Consider the following 21,053-nt stretch of genomic DNA (forward strand, 5'->3'; position numbering starts at 1 on the left):
AACAAAAAAAAAAGTTCACATACATGCCAAAATATTCCAAGCAGCACAGAAGCAAAGAATTGGAAACAAGGGAAATGACCAAAATACAAACAGAGGAAGACGAATGTAATGGGATATTACTATATAGTAACAAACAACAAGTACTGAGCATTCAGAGAGACATGAGAATATTGATGCAGAATGAACTGATGAATTGACGAAGAATGAAAGGAAAAAAAGTCTGAAATCTGTGCAATTGTAATGACCAAGCCTGGCATCAAAGCAGAGATGAAAAGATGTATTTCATGTGGAACAGCACAAACAGAGAGCCAAGGTTAATGTTAGTTTTGTTGGACAAACTTCCTGGTCATCCCCTCTTCCCACTTCTTTTTTAAACAAGGGTTAGCTCTGTGGAAAGAATGCGGAAGGAATATATTTGGAAATTAAGATGATATGAAAAAAGACAAAAAAGAAAACATTGAAAAAATTTTTGATTGCCTTTGTTTTTACAACACTTTTAATTTTCAACTATATCCCTCCTCTACCCAGTAAACCTACCCTTGAGGGAAAAAAATAGCATAATCAAAGGATAAATCCAATGAGTCCGATACTAAAAGTAGTCCTTCACACAGAAAGCAAAACATTGAGGAAGGTACATTTTTTTCAATACTTTTTTGGAAACCAGCTTTGCCATTATAATTACAGAGATTTCAGTTTCTTTTTCATGTTTTTCTATACATTTACAATGCTGCAGTCATTGTATATATCTTTCCTAGTCATCTGCTCATTTCAGTTCATAAGTTCATATTCAGTTTGTGTAAGATCACATGTCTTCCCATGCTTTCTAAATTCTTCATTTTCACTATTTTCTCTACCATAGAATTATCTCATTACATTCATGTAACAACATATTTAGCCATTCCCCAAGCATCCGCTGCTATGAATATATTGGTATATACAGGAACACCAAGTGACTCCACTGAACATCATGGCTCCCCCAGGAGAAGCTGATTACCTGAAATCTTATCACCAAGTAATTTTTGATACTAAAGGCTTTTTCAACTTCCTCAGTGACCTCGCCCCACTGATTAGGGGCTAGAATGCAGAGCAATAAATTCCTGCCAAAGCTTTCCTTTATAGAGAGCTCAGAACTTTCTTGGTAACTCCATTTTGCACCAGGGGCTCTCTTTGGTTTCACCTTCACAGATCATCATACCCACAGTGTCAGGTACCCCTCATTGTTCCATCCTATGCTCCAGATTCCTTTTTTGGGTCGTTTTCTCTCTTTGGATTCTAAGAACTTGGAGGGTAAGGACAGTCTTTCTTTATCATATGTCTGTCTCCAGTACTTAGTACAGTGCCTGGCATAGAGTATTGAATTGAACTGAAATAATCTAAATGTGGAGATTTGTTTCCTTCTGTGGGACTTCAAGTGACATTCCTTTGACAATGTGTGTATGGGGGTGTGTATGTGTGTAGTATTCCACCTGTCAAGTGGGAATATAGTACAGTGAAAAGAATACTGGAGGTGGAGTCAGAGGATCTGGATTTGAATTCCACCTCTGCTATTTATTAACTGTCCAAAATGGGGCAAATGACTTTCCTCTGGCCCTTATCTATTTCCTTATCTATCAAATGAAGGAGGGACAAAGGACGATGATGATAATGATGATGATGATGATGATGATAGCATTTACACAGCATTTTAAGATTTGAAAAGCACTTTTAACATCTCATTTAATTATTACAACTCTGGGAGATGGGTGCTATTATCCCCATTATAGAGATGGGAAAATGGAGACAGAAGTTAAGTGACTTTTCCAAAGACACACAGCTAATAAATCTCTGAGGACTTATTTGAATTCGAGTCATCCTTACTCTGATCATCTGATCCAGCACTCTAGCACCTGTACCATTTACCTTTTAAAGTCTCTTCAGCTCTAAATTTATGATCCTAAATTTGTGATCACATCTAAATTCGTACATTCCAGTCAAGAACAGTGGAAAAGATAATAATGGCTCCAGGAGTTAGATCACTACTCTGTTCAATATAGGATTAAACACCATTTAAGTTAATCAGGTAGAAATATAAAACACACCTTGGTATAACTCTTACTAGAACATGAAGAGATCCCAGGATCAATTTCACTTAACTCATATTAAAACCACCACTTCCAAAAACCAACCAAACCTAAAGGCCAAGGAACAGGGAGGCCCAGATCATGGGGCAAGACAGAGAAAGAAAGCTCATAAGTCAGAACTGCTGTCAAGGCCTATAGTTAAATATAAAATGAAAAATGCAGCACTTAGACCATTTGCTTCATCTTGGAAGCACTGGCCCCAATTTCACACCTGAGTGGCTTTAGAGCACAGAAACAAGTAGGATATGTAAACATCTGTCTTGTATAAGTGCTCAGGCTGCACCTTCCAATGTGAACGCCAGTCTCAATGCAAACAGCCTCTCTGCTATCATGCTTTCCCCTACCAGTCACCTTTGGGATTTCCCATCATGATATGGAGGTTTCTCTATATATATAGTTGTCATTTTGACTAATTTCCTCCATCTTGACAAGTGGTAGCAGCTTTTCACCACAAGCCAACAGCATTTATTGAGCTCCTGCCATGCTGTGCTTCATGGCAGGCTTTTAATTATGGTATGACTTTTGATCCTAGATGGTAATCATTGCTGCTAGCAGTTATCAGCATTTTAGTGAACCTAGTCATCAATCTTTGGGATAAAGAACAGTACATTTATTTTTGTTCAGCCTCTTTAACAGGTAAAAAAAAATCTAGTACTATCAAAATGGTGTTACTATTGATTCTTTAAAATGAGCATCTGAATGACACCACAATACTCTGGTCCTGAGCAGGACACTCTGGTCGTGACTAATCTGCACACAGATAGCCTGGCATTATCCTCCTTATTCCCTCAAAGCGCCTTCCTGTATAAAGACAGAATAAATATAATGATTCCATTCTTCAGAAACCTATATCTGATCCAAATATGAAAAGAATATAGTTAAATAGAACTTGTTTTGTTAATGAGGCACAACAATGGTAAAGTCAGAGTTACTGGCTAACACAGAAACAGAAACACAAACCACAACTAGGAAGCCAAATGAACCATACTAATTTTATAAATCTCTCTTCCCACCTAAAATACAGAAATTTTTAAAAATAGCATGACTTGTTCAGAAAAAAAAATGACTTGTTTAGAAGCACAGACCTACTAAGTGTCTGAGGAAGAACTAGAACTCAGATTTTCCTGACTTCAGGTCCAGCCCTCTATCCATTGTGCTACCAACTTGCAAAATTAAGAAAACTAACACCAATTGATTTATGGAGGAGTATAGTTCTTTTGGGAGTACGGCATGGTATTGTCATACTTTTATTGAGTCAACACACTTCTTGCTAGACCATCAGAAAAGAAATACAACTGACAGTTTCTTATTTTCACAGAAATGGATGAATGCCAGTATTCCAACCCTATTTAGAGGAAGAGACTCAAATCTAACAGGAAGCAAAAAAAAAAAAAAAATCTACTTAAAATGAGTTTCTGATTTAAGATGAAGAAAAGACAACTGAATAGCTTCATTCCTGTAGGACTATTCTGAAATTGCTTCCCCAATAATGGCTATGCCTTTTTTTTTTCAAAAAATTTAAAATAAGCTGGCAAAAGTTATAAAAATCCTAACAATGTAGAAATACTTCCTGCACCTTTACGCCCTACATAATCTGATCTATTCAAGATTTTCCACACAGGGTTCATACTGACCCATTCCTGATGTTACAGGTCAACCACTCACGCTCCTCTGTCACTCAGCTAAAATTGTGAAAACCAATGATACAGTGAAACATACTGGAGAATACATTAGGAACAAAAATTTTTGATCCAAAATAATCATTGCCACTGAGCTATACTATGTTAGAATTAAGACACTCCCAGAAGCCAAGTGCCAAAATTAAATAGATGAAGATTATCAGGCCTTTGTCTGATTCACATGCACAGCTGTAAACAGCTTCCCTTAAATCTTGGAATTAAAAATATGTAAGTTCACAGAGGAGGTATGTTTGGTCAGAACACAGAGCCACATCAATGTTTTACAGACATTCATGTCTTTTGTATGTGCAAAAAATGGTTCCTTCTGGTGTGACTATCACTGAAAGACATGTATCCAGCAAATTTCTGTGAATAATTGAGATGCTTTTCCTCTTTAATATCAAGAATAGAAAAGGTGTAAGAGAGCTAAAAACATTGTATGTACAGAACTTATTCCTTCATAGTAATGGAAAGACAAGTGCTGCTTCCTTAAATCAAACAAATTTAAATAATGGTCAAACATCAACTCCGCACCACACATACTGTGTGAATGATGAGAATAATTTTATCATTTGAAGGAGAAGAATAATTCCCAAAGACATTTAATGGCAGCAGACTGAACTAGAAATAACAATGGACTGGGAGTCTGAAGAATTGGGTTTCAGCATTGACCTAATCTGTTCTCAGACCAAGGGCAAATCACTTTATTTCTCTGAACTATGAATTTTTTCATCCACAGAATAAAGGAGTCAGACGGGATAATCTCTAATGTTTCCTCCAGAAATAATATTCTATGATTCTGTTTATGATTTAGGAGTCACAAATGCTTTGGGATGAGAATAGTATTTAAGGCTTTTAATCTATCGACCAATTGTCAGACACAGAACAACTCACTGTTCCCCCGAGAAAAGGAATAAAAAGACAGAGCTTACATTGGGAAAAAAAGAGCACCAATGTCCTTAGGACAACCTTGCTGAGCATAACCCAAACTTTGTCTATGGATAGCATCAACATCAAGAATGTCACCTTGATGGATAAGAAATATGATGATACATCAGCACCAGTCTGCAAAGAGCTGCTGGCAGGGCTCTTATGAGCCAAGTTTAAACCCAATGATGCATATCTGAGTCTTTGGAGGATTGATGAGAGTAGCTGCTCTTAAAATCTAAGAACAAGAGAAATTGATGCATTAAAAGCTATATATTCCCCTCATCACACTAGTGCCTCTCACCATCATCCTCTGCTACTCCAAATTATAGTGTAATTACATTTTTAAATGACAATTCATAGTCCTTTAGGCTTCCCTGTGAGTAATTTATAGCAGGAGCTTTATGAGGAATACCTCCTGGACCCACCAATGCCTAAACCCAAACAAAATGGAGGGACATACTTTAAAAAATTAGGACATTGCAGACATATAGGTTGCTATTTTTCTAAATATTTCCTACTTATCATCTTCTAACAAGGATGCCATGTTATTTAGCTATTTTACTATTGCTATAATTTTCACACTAGAATATCTTTCAGCAACCAAAATACACACACAACACTACAGAGAGATGAAAATGTAAAAGATCAATATTCTCTTCCTTAGAATCTAATTAAAATAATCTAATTCAAATAAGAAAACAGAACAATAATGATCCCACTAAAATAGAAGGTACACACTAAAAACAAATACAGACATAAACACACACCCTGGAAAGAGGGATTGAGACACTCAGATATGGTCACAGAATAAATCTAAATCTTCTTATCTAACTAGGGAAAACTTTCATTGATAGAAGACTGGTCCTGAGGACAGAAAGCCTCAAGTTCAAATGTGGTCTCTGACATTTCATGGTTCTGTGACCTTAGGCAAGTCACTTAAATTCTGTGCCTCCATTTCCTCATCTGTAAAAAGGGAATAACAAAAACTATCTACTTCATAGGGTCAGTGTCCCCCTACCTCACAAGGTTGTTGTGGGGAACAAATGAGATATGTGTAAAGTGCCTATAAACCTTCAAGCTTCTATTTAAATGCTAGGTATGATCATTATCATCATCTCAACTTTGATGTTTGCTACATCATCCCAACTTTGATTTGACCTTGGCTAAGTCATATAATTTAATGTCCCGGACCTTGGTTTTCTTATCTGTAAAAGGAGGTGTTATATTAAAAGTACTCTGAGTTCCCTATTGGCTCAAAAGCTAAGATCTGATGATGTACAGAGTGTCTAGGAGGCAGGAGTCCCTGAGAATGACTATATTAAAAAGCTGTATTACATAGACAGAGAAGAGGAATGTCTACACTGAGAATGAATCAGACTCACTGAAGTATAAATGTACATGCCTCATCTGTCTGGCCTAGACAATTCTTTAAGGGTAATCATGGAATCCAATTCTTTATTCAATAAACATTTATTAATACCCCACTACGTATCAGGAAATTTGGTATGAACTCAGTAGACAAAGACAAATAGAAGCACTTCCTGCTTTCAAAGGAGCTCACAGTCTACTGGAGGAAAAAATAAGTATATACAAAATAAATAAATAGTATGCCTAGTAATAGGCAGAAGATGGACAAAATATCTGGTAACTGTGAATGCTTTAAAAACAAAGAAGGAAAATATGCATAGAGTAGATGATTTATAAATATGTAACTTAATTTAGCATCTGCCTGATTCAAGCAAGGTTTAGCTTTTTCTTCTATAAAATGTGGGGTCTGACCTATATATTCAAATATTTCAGCTCAAAATCGCATGATGCTAAATATACAAGTGGCTCATAGTTAGTATCTCCTTAAGAAATTAAACAGTTAGTGAAACTCTCCTTAAGCATTTCTTCACAAATTTACAAGAAAAAAGTTAAAAGTTGGCACTCTCTGAAACAATCCAATATATTTCACGATTCCTACAGTCCCACCCATGTCAAAATTTACTCTATATTCACTTATAATAAGGACCCTAGTTGGACCAAGCACTTTCCTTTTTTGCCCTTCACAATTCATTTTTAATGAACCACACTGGCAATAACTTAAACTAAATAATCTAATAATCTAAAATTAGGCTTAGATCAGGGGTTCTTAATTCTTTTTGTGACATGAACTCATGGGTAGTGCTTGTAAATATTTAACAACCGGCTTTCTGGGAGGAAATTTATGCACAATACACCTTTAGGCTTACTGTGGGTTGTTACCATTTTCTCCATCCCTTTCTCAAGTCTTGACAATCAACAAAACAATAAATCAAACCCTAATTTGTAGCATTTGCTGATTTCTGAGGTATAAATGTTCATCCTAAAAATTTAACAATTAGTTTTTGTGAGCCAGTTCAAGCTGGCTCCAGCATACTTTTGCATGCACCACTTTGGCAGGCTGGTAAAGTCTATGGACCCTCTCTCAGAATAATATTTTTAAATGCATAAAATAAAATAGATAGGATTATAAAGGCAACTGATTGAAATGCAGTTATCAAAATATTTAAAAAAGATAAATTCATGGAACCTAGGCTAAGGACCTATGGATTAAAGTGTTCCTACTGAACAGAGAAGAGATAAATATGGCAAACACAATCATTACTAAGAAACAAGAGCAAAAAAGTATAAAATAAGAGAGGAAAAGAGTAACAATTAGGCAGAAGGATTTTACACAAATTTTCGAGTGGCGAATAACTCCATCTAAGTAAAACAAACTCCTACTTAACACAAGCAACAATGATCACCACCTGGTTAATGATGTCTTTGTTTTGGCTGAATGGAAGGAGTGACCCTCCTGACAAGCTAAGACAGTACAATAATAATCTGATAACATAGGAAGGGGTTTGTTTTGGCAGACTTTGGGTGGTAGGAAATAAGATAAGCTCTTTTCTTTTAGGGACAAAGTAGGGGTTAGCAATCACCATGTATACACACGCACACACATACAGATACATATATACACACACATATATGTATATGTGTGTATATTTATATATATACATATATGGCAATTTATTTTTATGCAACTGTTTCCTTTGTAATCCTGTATCTTTTATTGTAGGTATTTGAAAATATTCTTCTGAGAAGGGGCTTCATCAAACTGCAAAAACATTAAGAAATATTCCTCCAGCCTAAGTAGCAAAGGCTGCACCCAGGATTTCCTCTCACCATTCCCAACAAGAATGAAAAATTAGTTTTGTAGAGATGTGCTATTTATAAATTTTATATGTATATTCAAATTTCTCAAAATCTAAAAGATTCACAAGTACTTCTTATTATTAATAACAATTTCCATTGACAGAACATTCTATATTTGACAAAGTACTTGTATCACAACAACCCTGTGATAAAGGGTGTATATTGTCATTCCAATTTTATATATTAGGAAACTGAGGTTCAAAGTGTTGGAAATGGAAATTAATCTGGAGGGAAGAGCAGTCTTCTGATCCAAGTCTAGCGTTCTTTCTACTGTAACTCTCTACTTGTAACACATTTCATGATTTTATCACACAAGGCACTTATGGGCAAATGGGTTGGGAAATTAGTTTTCCCCTATGATATTTATATGTGTCTATGAGGAAGGGAAGGGACAACTTGGTGGCTTGGTGGATAGAGTACAGCAGAGATGTCAAATTTGTGGCCTGGTCAAAAGTGAGTGCCTGAACAAGATTAGAATGCAATTGGGGGGCAGCTAGGTGACATAGTGGATAGAGCACTGGCCCTGGAGTCATAAGGACCTGAGTTGAAATCCAGCCTCAGACACTTACTAGTGGTGTGATGCTGGGTAAGTCACTTAACCCTGAGGGCCTCCCCTACAAAAAAATATAAATGTAATTGGGAAATGTTTAACAAAATTTTTAAAAATGCAATACAACAAAGATATTGTTAATTTGTGGTTTTCTGAGTCAAGAGGTGGCACACAGGGATTTCTTTCTATTTGATTTTGACACCACTGTAGTATAGAACTTGAAATCATGAAGACCAGGATTCAAATCTTACTTCAGACACTTCCTAGCTATGTTGCTCTGACTTAAATACTTGGTGCCTCTGTTTCTTCATCTAAAAAGTGAGCCTAAAATTGAGCACCTACTGCATAGAGTTGTAAGAATTAAATAAAAATCTATTTAAAGTTCTTTGCAAACCAAAAAGTGTTATACAAATTCTAGTTATTTTAAGTATCTGAGACCAGATTTAAACTCAGGTCTTCCTGATTCTAGGCACAGTGTTCCATCCACTGCAGCACCTAATTGACATAAAATGGTTAGGGAAAAAAGTAATACATTTTAGCTACATTACTGGTTAACAAGGTTTTTGTGGGCTAGCCTTGGAACCTAGACATCACTATAGGAAAATGCAGTACTATTTATAACTGAGCTCTGGAGACTGGAAATATATCCATCTACTATAACCATGGCAGCTGGTGTGAAGTAAGAATGGAATTTGTGGATTAGGGCAGCATGTGCACATGTACACACACACACACACACACACACACACACACACACACACCCTCAGAAAACTATTTTATTAGGTTCCTTCAAAAGGAAAAATTCGTTCTTAAGTTTAGGGTCTTAGTTGCCACTACACTGCATAGCTTTTTTAATTATAAAGAAGGTGGTGATTTAAAACCAAACCATAGACACCATCCACTACCATCAAACTAATATATAAATGAATGAGTAAACACTTGGTAAGTTGTCACAAAAAACATTGTAAGTGAACATCCACTTTAAAGAAAATTGAATCTTTGTAAGCTTTTGATAACCAAAAGGCAATGCTTAGGGAGGTCCTAGGACTAACCTGATTACCACCAAACAGGGACTTTCCGGGGAGAATGGGTACTCCAATGATGTACCAATAGAGAACTACAGCTACGGAAAAGCAATTCAGGGATAAATTGAGACATACTCACCTATGGTCAAGGTGGCTGAAGTCTTGCAAATTCAGCTCCCGAGTGTCTTGTGTCAGATAAATAGTATCCACATCCTATAAGAAATATATGCTGTTATGGACAGTTCATATGTATAATCAGGGAAACAAAATTTTTAAAAGAAATGAACAGTTTTAATTGGCTAATCAACCCTAGGAAATTTGAAAAGTTTCACACAGTGCAAGGAAAGATGCCACTATCAAGTAACATACAAGGGAAAAAGCAGCTGAGGAAACAGCTATTTAACCTACCCTCTAGTCTAGATGAGGGATTCTTAACCTTTTAAAGTCATGGACCCCTTTGGCAATCTGGTGAAGCCTATGGACACTTTCTCAGAATAATTTTTTTTAAATGATAAAATAAAATAACAAAGGAAATCAATTGTAACAAAATAAAATTGTCAATTTTTTTTTTTACACCACAAGTTCACAGAAACTAAGTTAAGAATCCCTGCTCTAGATAAAATTTGGAAAGATGGACTCACCCACTGTACCTCCTCTCTGTACGGAAATCCAAGCCAGTCACAAACACAGGCATACATCTGAGAAAATCCTCCTAAAACAGTCAATTGAAGACTAGTTAAAATCATAGCTTCACTGTCATTAAACAATACAATTTAAAAATTTTTAAATCTTAAACATTTAAAGAGCTTTCTGTGTTTAGAAGCTTTTAGACTAGGAAAACAGAGCCAAGATAATGCCACATATGTCAAAGTAAATACAGAGTAAGATGCAATGAGGCTTAAATATAGGATTTTTATCCACCAATCAAGGGCCCACTCTGACTTAATTAAAAGTTAAAACTAATTGCACCTTTACAGCAACCTGCTAGGAATAGAATTCAACTTCCTGGCATGAAGAATTCTACCTAAGATTAATATTTCAAATTTGAATGTCCACTTACCACAAGGCCCTAGTTCTGCCACAGTCTGGCTGTCCCACAGTGCCTGGAGATTGGTAAGTCTTTCAGAGGGCTCCATAGCAATTTTTTTCATAATTCTCCTAAAAGACAAAGTTAAAGAACATAATAAGCCAGATTTCCTAAACAATTTTCAAAAAAGTGTATTTTATGGAAATGTACCATACTTTCTTCAACAGATGTATTCCTGAAAAGTTTTCTATACCCTGAGCTTTCCTAAGCTGAATTCTATTTTTATGTCTGCTAACAAAACTATTTTCAGAAATCTAGTAGAAAATTAAATCCTAAAGTTAAGAGTTCTATTTGTAAGATAATTAGCTCTAATTTACTTGTTTGGGTTGTCACATGAGGAATGACTAAGACAAAGAAGTGAAATATTCTGACTAACTGAATCTTCTGGATAAAAGATAGAAAGGCATGAGGTAGCAAATTATGGGGAAAGGAATATAGATACAGGGAGGACCCCTGCTATAGAAAGGTGGGCCCGGAATGAGGAGGCCTAGGCCTCTGACGCTTGGCTGTGTGGTCCTGGGCATGTCTTGTGACTGTTCTTTGTCTCAACTACCTCATCTATAAAATTAGGATAAAAAAACTTCATTATCTGTCTTTCCAGGTTATTGTGTAAAAAATTTTGCAGACCCTTGCAGATATAAGGTTGCACTATCATTACACATGGATTATCAATTTTCAAAGAATTAGAATATGATACATTTTACCATTGTCATTTTTGTCTTTATACTTAGCAATACGTATGGTGAGGGGAAGGGATTAAGTATTTATACCGTACCTACTATCTGCCAGGCACTGTGCTAAGGGCTTTACTAATATCTCATTTGATCCTCACAAAAAACCTGGGAGTCAGGTGATATTATCTCCACTTCACATCTGAGGAAACTGAGGCAAACTGAGGTAAAGTGACTTGCCCAAGGTCACACAGCTAGTAAGTATCTGAGGTCAGATTTGATCTCAGGCTGCCTGATTGTAGGCCCAGCACTCTATCCACTGAACCACCTAGCTGCACATTAGCACATTGTTTGGCTTATAGTAGGCACTTAAAAATACCTATAGGATTCAAAAGTGCATTATTCTGATAGTATTCAAGTTTCTCATAGCACACTGGAGATAACATCATCAAAATCAATCATCTCTGTGGATTATTGCAAAATAATCTTTAAAAATTCTAGTTATCTCTACTTTGTAGTTGTTTGGATTCTTAGATAATCCTACATGAAAAGAAGTAGGTGGCATTCATTGTGCGATGACGGACTTTGATAGACTTAGCTCTTTTCAGCAATTCAACTAAGACAATTCCAAAAGAGTCATGATAGAAAATGCTATCCACATCCAGGGAGAGAATTTTGGAGTCTGAATGTAGATGATAACATACTATTTGCTCTCCATTTCTTTTGTTGTTTTGTTTTGCTTCTTCTTTCAAGTGGTTCCTCCTATTAGTTCTAATTCTTCTTTACATCATGACTAATGTGAAAAAATGTTTAATATGAATGTGTAAGTAGAGGCTATATCAGATTGTATAGCGTATTGGGGAGGGTGGAGGAGAGGGAGGGGAAGAAAATTTAAAACTCAAAATCTTATAAAAGTGAATGCTGAAAACTAAAAATAAATAAATTATTTTAAATACAGAAAGGAGTAGCACCAGGAAAAACAATAATGATAATAATAATGATAATGATAATAATAAAGTATAGGGCATCGTAGACAGTATGATGAATTTGGAGTCAAGAGTACCCAAATTCAAGACCTGCCTCAGACTCCTACTGAAAAGGTAACTTAACCTGAAGCAGGTGACTTAACATCTCTGAGTCTCAGTTTCCTTAACTGTAAAATAAGGAGACTAGATCGCCTCCAAGTCTGTTCCAATTCTAATGGCATAGCATTAGATTTCCTTAAGGCTGACCATACACATGGAATGTATTTAATGATTCACTTAGAAGGAAAAGAGAAGAAGAAAAGAATAAGCAAAGAAGCAAATGAGCATTTATATAGTGCCGACTAAGTACCAGGCACTATGCTAAGTCCTTTTACAAATACTATCTCAATTATTCCTCACAACAACCATATGAGGTAGATGCTATTATTATCTCCATTTTACACTTCAAGAAACTGAGGCCGACAGGTTAAGAGACTTCTCCAAGGTCACACAGCTAACAGATGCCTGAATCTGGATTTGAATTCAAGTCTTCCTGACTCCAGGTCCTGTGAACAAATTTATTTTACCCTTGAAAGGAAACCTCAAAAATGTTGTGCTAATTATATAAAAAATGTATCTTTTACAACCGTTTTTCTTAACATTTTCAAAGATAATAATGTTCAAAGACTTATCAATGCAGTTTTTACTCCAGTCATTTCCAGATATACTTTCTCCTTTGTAACAAAGAAAAGCAGCTGAGCAAAAGAAACAGACAAGATGACCCAATTTGACAGTATATGTGACATTCTGTGCCCTTACTCACTCCTCCTACCTATGCATCTAACAAAAGGAAGGAAGCGTGGCCCAAAATTGGTCAATGAACTTAATCTGTTTGACTATCATTATACTTATTCTCATTATTGTGAGCTCTTCCATTTTGGCTTACTTTATTCAGTATCACTTCACACAACTCTTGCTAAATTTCTCTTAATTCCCAATCTCATAATGGAAGCACAAATTTGTCACCAGCTCACAAAGCAAAGGGATAGCCCAGTTTTAGGGTACAATTCACAGATTTACTTCTCAGTCTCATATTCAGTCTACTGAGCATAATGCCTTCCTAAAAGTATTTTCCTTTATTGTCTCCATGGAAATACTTGAGGTTTACTGGGTTAGCCAAAATTTTCTAAAAACCATGTATAAAAGGGAGCTAGGTGGCACAATGGATAGAGCAACAGCCCTGGAGTCAGGAGGACCTAAGTTCAAATCCAGCTTCAGACACTTACTAGGTGTGGGACTCTGGGCAAATCACTTAACTCAGACTGCAGGAAAAAAAAATTTAAAAATACAAAATAAAATAAATATCATATATAAGGACCTAGAATCCTACCACTGCAGGGAGCCTTGATTATGGAAACATGGATTTGAAAGGATATTTGCAACCTCAATAATGTGATAGAATGCAGCCATGTGGAATGTTAACCAAATCCAACCCCTGATCTACTACTAAACCAAAAGTCCTTGCTCAGCACCATCCCTCTAGCATTTTGGTGGAGTCACGGCCTTGTTCTAGGAATGAATGAAAGCAAATGATTAAGTGAAGCCAGGGCACTAAAAAGGAATAGTAGTCTACCAAGGGGCAATCCAGGGTATTTCTGTATTTATGGTAAGTAAAGCAACTGACCGTTCATTCCCTTCTACACAGCAGTTTTAACTAAATTCTTTGTTTCTCTTTTACAGTTCTTGCCTACATGAAAAACAAGGGTTGAAGGGTATATAAGAAAGCTATTGATTGCACGCTGTCTTGTGGGAGGGAGGAGGAGATGGAGGAAGTAAATGTTGAAAACTAAAAATAAATTAATTATTAAAAAAAAAAGAAAGAAAGCTATTGAAGAAAACTAAGAAAGAAAACCAATAGCCTTTCGGTTAGGGGATTTGAAAGAGTTGGGTGCATAGCAGTCTGAGGTGGTAGCGAAAACAAACCCACTGTGCAATTATTCAGGTTCTTAAATCTCATCATCACTATTTCCTAAATCCAATATTTGACACAGCACTGCCATGAGTTTTTGCCTATTCCTTCTCAAAAACCCAAACTCTGTAGTATCTACCATAGATCAAAGAGGATCAAAAGGAGGATGGGGACATGTCCATACTGTCAAGTGGTCTTTCCTTTGGTTAATCACTGTGTACGTTATTCTTTTGATTTTGCTCATTTTACTCTTCGTCAGTTTATAAACATCTTCCAATGTTTTTCTGCCTTCCTCATACACATTACTATTTATTTATTATATTTATCTAGTGTTTATTAGACAATAATCCATTACTCTCCTACACAGTTTGTTCAGTCATTCCCTAATTGGTGGGTATCTACTTTGTTTCTAATTCTTTGGAACCACAGAGCACTGCTATTAATATATGATATATATTAAACCTTTCTTTCTCGTTAACATTCCTGGGCTATATTCTGGGATTGATGGGTCAAAGGGTATAGACAGTTTAATCAACATTCCTTTCATAATTCGAAATGAATATCCAGAACAACTGAACTTACTAACAACTTCACCAACAATATATTAGAGCATCTATCTTTCTACAATTTTTCTACCATTGACTGTTCTCATTTTTTGTGTCATCACTACCAGTTTGCATCATGAGAAATGAAACTTCAGAATGGTTTTAATTTGCATTTTTCCTACCGAATGATTTAGAATATATTCTCATATTGTTATTTATGGTTTGCAATTCTTTTGAAAAGTGTTCAAATCCTTTGACCACTTCTACATTAGGAATGCTACCTGACCTCATAATGACATTTTAAGACTCAGAAAAACTTATACTTGGTCCTCAATTCCTTTAACTTCTATTTCTATACATGTTACCTCTAACCTGTGTAAAGTAATATATAATATACTTGTTATGAAAAACAAAGCTAACTCCATCACACTGCACTGATTTTAAATACGAAAACTGCTTCAGTCTGTCAAATGTGCTGTCAAACACAAATGACTTGTTACAGTGTCTATGGTCAATTAAGTCAAGTATGTTGAAAGCATAAGCAAAAATCCAGGCATAGTGCAAGAAAACTGCAGTGCAACCTAAAAAGTAGGCTATTCACCATATTTAATTAGGAAGAGCAAGCCCTGTAAAAGCAAGCACCTTAAATAGAATAACAACAAAAAAGAATAATTAGCAATGCCTGTGCTTCTGTTTACATTAGGAATAAGGTTTAGGTTAAAAAGAAGATAGGAGAAAAATAAAGAAATCAATGTGATTTAGAAAAAAAAAATAGAAGACCTAAAAAAGCAAGAAAACCTGCAAAGTGGCAATGTAATTGTAAGATAGAATACTATATTCCTTTCATATTAGGTGATATAGTGAAGAGAGCCCTGGGCCTGGAGTCAAGGACTCAGAGATTAAATCTGGCCTTAGGTATTTACCAGCTGTGTTACCCTGGGCAAGACACTTAGCCTGTTTGCCTCCATTTTCTCATAGGGAAAATGGGGATAATACTAGGTACCTACTTCCCAGGGTTGCTGTGAGGATCAAATTAGATAATAATTTGGAAGCACCTAGCATGGTACCGAGGATATAGTAAGCATTATATAAATTTCAGATGTTCTTATTATTGTTATCATCATCCTGATGATGATGATGATGATGATGATGATGATGTTCTGCTTAATTTAACAGCAGTGCAATTTAATACACACAGTGAGACTGGATCTCCTAATGAGGGGAAAAAAACTAACCAGCCTGTTATAAAGTAACAAAGAAAGAATAGAGATGAAAACAGAGATGGAAAGTAGAAATTATAACATAATTGTAAGCGTTTAGAGTAGCCATTAAAACAAAAGACAGTCACATTTGTACATATCTAAATGAAAATGATTTTCATTATCCATGTGCTCTACGCTTTTTTTTTACTCTTTGTCATCCTGTTGGTGAAGGATGACTCTTTTTTTAAGGAGTATATTGTTTGGTATTAAAAGTGACATTATAAACAATCCTTATGATTAGATTAAAATTTTTAAAAATGTAAAATACCCACTACCCATTTTCTGCTTATCATTTTCTCACTGATGAGGAAATTGATGACAATAATCCCACCACCCCTGCCACTTCCATACAGCATTTTTAGATTGACAAAATGCTCTTTATGCATGATCTCATTTGAACTCTGCATCATATTAAGTAGATACTATAGGTATTGTTATGTCCCTTTTACAAATGAAGAACCTGGGGCTCAAAGCTTAAATGACATAGTCACACTGCTACTAAATCAATGTCAGGGACAGGACATAAATAAAAGTCTTACTGACACCATGTCCAGTGCTCAAGCCATTTTGCCACTCTCCTGTAAACATCAATATTATCTGAAGCTGTGATTGATGGGTGCTAGAAGCCATTTTCATTTCATTTTGAAGGAAGGGGCTCAGCACAGATATTTCCTCATTTCTGACCTGGCTACACAACTTCGGGACTTCCCTGCCTTCTCTACAATGCTCCAAGAAGTTCATCATTTGGAAAGCTTACATCTTACAAGTTCCCATCAGCCTTGATACTCATTTCCCATTATTACCCTCTGCCCCTCTGATCACAGAACAAAGTTAAGAACCACCAAAGCTCCATTTAAAAAGGGCAGTCAGTACAGACATCTCATTTCCCACCTGGGACTTCTCTGACTTCCCCACCATGCCTCAGGTACCTTCTCATCACTCCTCACCTGTTCAGCTTCCTTTTGCATACTTTCTTTCCCCTTTAGATTATGACCTCCTTCAGGGGAGGAGTTATCTTTCTATTTCTGTATCTGTATCCTCAGACAGCCACAGTACCTGGCACATCGTAGGTACTTTAAAATATTTCTTGAATATTGAAGACTAATGTCTTTTCCTGCCTGATTTCCCTTAAAGATTAATCTACAAGAAGGGGCTTACAGATTTTTGGTCAATGTAGTGACAAAAAAAAGGAGGCTAGGTAGCAGAGTGCATAGAATGTCAGGCTTGGAGTCAGGAAGACTCATCTTTCTAAGTTCAAATCTGGACTTAGATACTAGCTGTGTGACCCTAGGGAAGTCACTTAAACCTGTTTGCCTCAGTTTCATCATCTGTAAAATGAGCTAGAGAAGGAAACAGCAAACCACCTCAGTATCTTTGGCACCCCAAATGGGATCACAAAGAATCAAATGCGACTGAAAATGACTGAACAACAAAGTGAAAAGAGATCTGTGTTGGCTTCAAAAGAGATTTTGTTTTCCATTACCATAAGTCAAAACAACTTAATTGTAGTCTTTGGAGATTTAATCTTATTTATATAGAGCCAGACTCAAAAACTGAGAGATTATCCTGTATATGGTGTTTCTGTTTCTCTCTGTTTTTCTCTTAATAGGGAGTACAGTGGAAATGTTCAAATCCCATCTCTACCACTTACTAGTCTACAATGGTAAGTCACTTGACATGTAGGGTCCTCATTTTTTCTCATTGCTGGGTGCATACCCCAAGGAAGCTGAAGAAAAAATGAAAAGTATCATATAGGTCAAACTATCCACTTTTAGGGAGTAGCAGAAGAAGTAGAAACAAAGAAAGTGTACATAGACTGTGGGGTGACTAAACAAATGATAAGATACAATGGAAAAGTAATGTATTGTAAGTAACAACGAAAAAGAGTTCTCAGAAACACAGAAAGATCTATAAATTGTTTTAGAGTAGAGGAAGCTAAGAACGGAAGTGAAATACATGAAAACAATAATGTGGATGAAAAGAATGCTAATATCAGAAACACTGGCTGTAAAAACTGGTTTCCCAGCTTTTTGCTTTCCTTCTTTTGGTTGCACTGGTTTTGTTTGTGCAAAAACTTTTTTATTTAATGTAATCAAATTTATCCATTTCGCATTTCATAATGTTTTCTGTCTCTTATTTAGTCATAAATTCTTTCCTTCTCCACAGATCTGACAGGTAAACTATTCCTTGCTCTCCTAATTTGCTTATGGTATCATCCCTTATGTCTAAATCGTGTGCCCACTTTTGACTTTATTTTGGCATAGGGTGTGCGCTATTGGACTATGCCTAGTTTTTGCTACGCTATTTTCCAGTTTTCCCAGCAGTTTTTGTCAAATAGTGAATTCTTATCCCAGAAGCTGCAATCTTTGGGTTTATCAAACAGTAGATTACTACAGTCATTTGCTACTATGTCTTGTGTACCTAACCTATTTAGTCGATCCATCACTCAATTTCCTATCTAGTACCAAATAGTTTGAGATCTGGTATGGCTAGGCCACCTTCCTTTGCAGTTTCTTTTAAATTAATTCCCTTGATAGTCTTGCCCTTTTGTTCTTCCAAATGAATTGTCATAATTTTTTTCAAGCTCTATAAAAAATTTTTTGCTAGTTTGTTTGGTATGGCACTGAATAAGTAAATTAATTTAGGTAGAATTGTCATTTTTATTATATTACCTCGGCCCACCCATGAGCAATTGATATTTTTACAACTGTTTAGATCTGACTTAATTTGTTTGAAAAGCGTTTCTTAATTGTGTTTATATAGTTCCTGGGTTTGTCTTGGCATGTACACTCCCAAATATTTTATATCATCTACAGTTATTTTAAATGGAATTTTTCTATCTCTTCTTTCTTAGCTATGTTGATAATATAAAGAAATGCTGATGATTTATGTGGGTTTATTTTATATCCTGCAACTTCATTAAAGCTGTTAATTGTTCATCTGCAAAGAGTGATAGTTTTGTCTCCTCGTTGCCTATTCTAATTCCTTCCATTACTTTTTCTTCTCTTATTGCTAATGTTAACATTACAGCCAATGTTTCTGATAAAGCCCTCATTTCTAAAATATATAAAGAACTGAGTCAAATTTATAAGAATACAAGTCATTGCCCAGTTGAAAAATGGTCAAAAGATATGAATAGGTAGTTTTCAGAGGAAGAAATTAAAGCTATCTATAATCATATGAAAATAATGCTCTAAATCACTATTGATTAGAGAAATGCCAATTAAATTAACACTGAGGTACCACCTCACACCTGTAAAATTGGTTAAGATGACGGAAAAGGAAAATGATAAATGTTGGCTCTTCTCAGCAATACAATGATCCAAGACAATTCCAAAAGACTCATGATGGAAAACCCTAACCACATTCAGAGAAAGAACTATGGAGCCTGAATGCAGATCTAAGCATACTATTTTCTCTCTCTTTTTTTGTTCTTGTTTTTTCTTTTTGGTGGTTTTCCCTTTGTTCTGATTCTTCTTCCACAAACTGACTAATATGGGAAATGTGTTTAGCATGATTGTACATATATAACCTATGTCAGAGTGCTTGCTGTTTTGAGGAGTGAAGGAGAAAAATCTGGAGCTCAAAATTTGACAAAAATGAATGTTGAAAACTATCTTTGCAGGTAATTAGAAAAAAAAATAGACTACTATGGAGGAAAAAAAAGAACACTAATAGCATTTATGTAATTTTTTAGGTTTGCAAAGTACTTTCAGATTTGAAAAGCACTTTACAGATATTATCTTATTTTACCCGCAAAACCATCTTGGGCAGTAGAGGTTATTATTAACTCAGTTTAACAAATGAAGAAATTGAGTTGGATAAACATTAAATAAATTGCCCCAGGGTCACATGTCTTGAGAAGTGTTTGAGACTGGCTTTGAACTTGAGTATTCCTGACTATAGAACTGATACTCTCTATTTGGTATGCTTCTGGTTACCTCTAATAAAGTAAACCCTACTGCTATGTAATTATAATGATCAATCTTGGACGTGGAGAAAAGTTGAGGATATGCACTACTTGCTTATGCATGTAGAATGTCATATATATCTTCTCAGATATGGTCCTTATATCAGATGGTTTTGCCTGTTTGCTGTTGATGTTGGTAATATGGTTTTAAAAGTGAAGCAAGTTGTATAGAGATAACTGTGATGTCAATATAATTTTTAAAATAAAAAATAAAATAAAGACAGAGCAGGATTAAAGTGTGCTCTAGGTACTACCTTTTTATGTCTGTGGTTATTTCGTTGTTCATTAGTATGTACTAAAGGCTGACAGAACACTGGAAAAAATGCTAGATTTAGAGAAAGAAAACTGGCCTGAGTACCCTTAGGCAAGTCACAACTTCTCTGGGCCTCAGATTTCCGAAATATAAAATATCAAGATTGAACTACAGGACCTTGATTATCTCTTCCAAGAATAAAGCTGTGCAAGAGAACAAAATGTGTACAGAGCATGTTATTGCTGCTTCGTGCTCTTAAGTGATTTGATAGAAAGTTAAAACAACTTAAAATATCTACACAGCACTATGCTTGTCATGAGTTGCATCAAAGTGTGCTGTCAAAATTCTGCACTGTTTGAGATAATTTATAAATGTGACAGATTCCACATTATTTTTGTAAAAAGCAAGTCTGATGTTTTCCATATTAATAGTTTTAATATAAAGAGTCTAAGGAACACAAAAGGACCACAGTTATCTACTCCTATTAACCTATGGATGCACTGTCTAATGCTGTTGGCCATTAGTGTGTGATATATTGGCAGTATACTGTCCAGGGATATACACATAGATGATGAGGTTGATGCATACATTGCCACAGCTACCTCATTGTTCAGGAGGCTCTGAAGCAAAGTGTGACAGAGAAGAGGTGCTGACATCATTGTTATATGCCTACGAGAGCCATGCCAGGAAACTGAATGGCTTCCATTTGAATTGCCTTAGGAAGATTCTGAAGATCACTTGGTAAGATAAGAAACTGGACACTGAAGTCCTTTCTCAAGCTAAATTGCCAGGCATTCGAACT

General features: G+C 35.7%; 1 protein-coding gene across 1 annotated transcript in view; it reads right to left on the minus strand.

Annotated features, from left to right (window-relative positions):
- The window catches only part of CARMIL1 (capping protein regulator and myosin 1 linker 1), a 366,062-nt gene that overhangs the window by 159,968 nt on the left and 185,041 nt on the right, over positions 1-21,053 (minus strand). The window contains 3 exon segments of the mRNA XM_027852377.1: positions 9,669-9,742; positions 10,171-10,241; positions 10,590-10,687. Coding sequence (XP_027708178.1) covers positions 9,669-9,742; positions 10,171-10,241; positions 10,590-10,687 — 243 coding nt within the window.

This window comes from Vombatus ursinus, unplaced genomic scaffold, assembly GCF_900497805.2.
Source record: "Vombatus ursinus unplaced genomic scaffold, bare-nosed wombat genome assembly UNPS02009573.1, whole genome shotgun sequence".
Classification (NCBI taxonomy): domain Eukaryota; kingdom Metazoa; phylum Chordata; class Mammalia; order Diprotodontia; family Vombatidae; genus Vombatus; species Vombatus ursinus.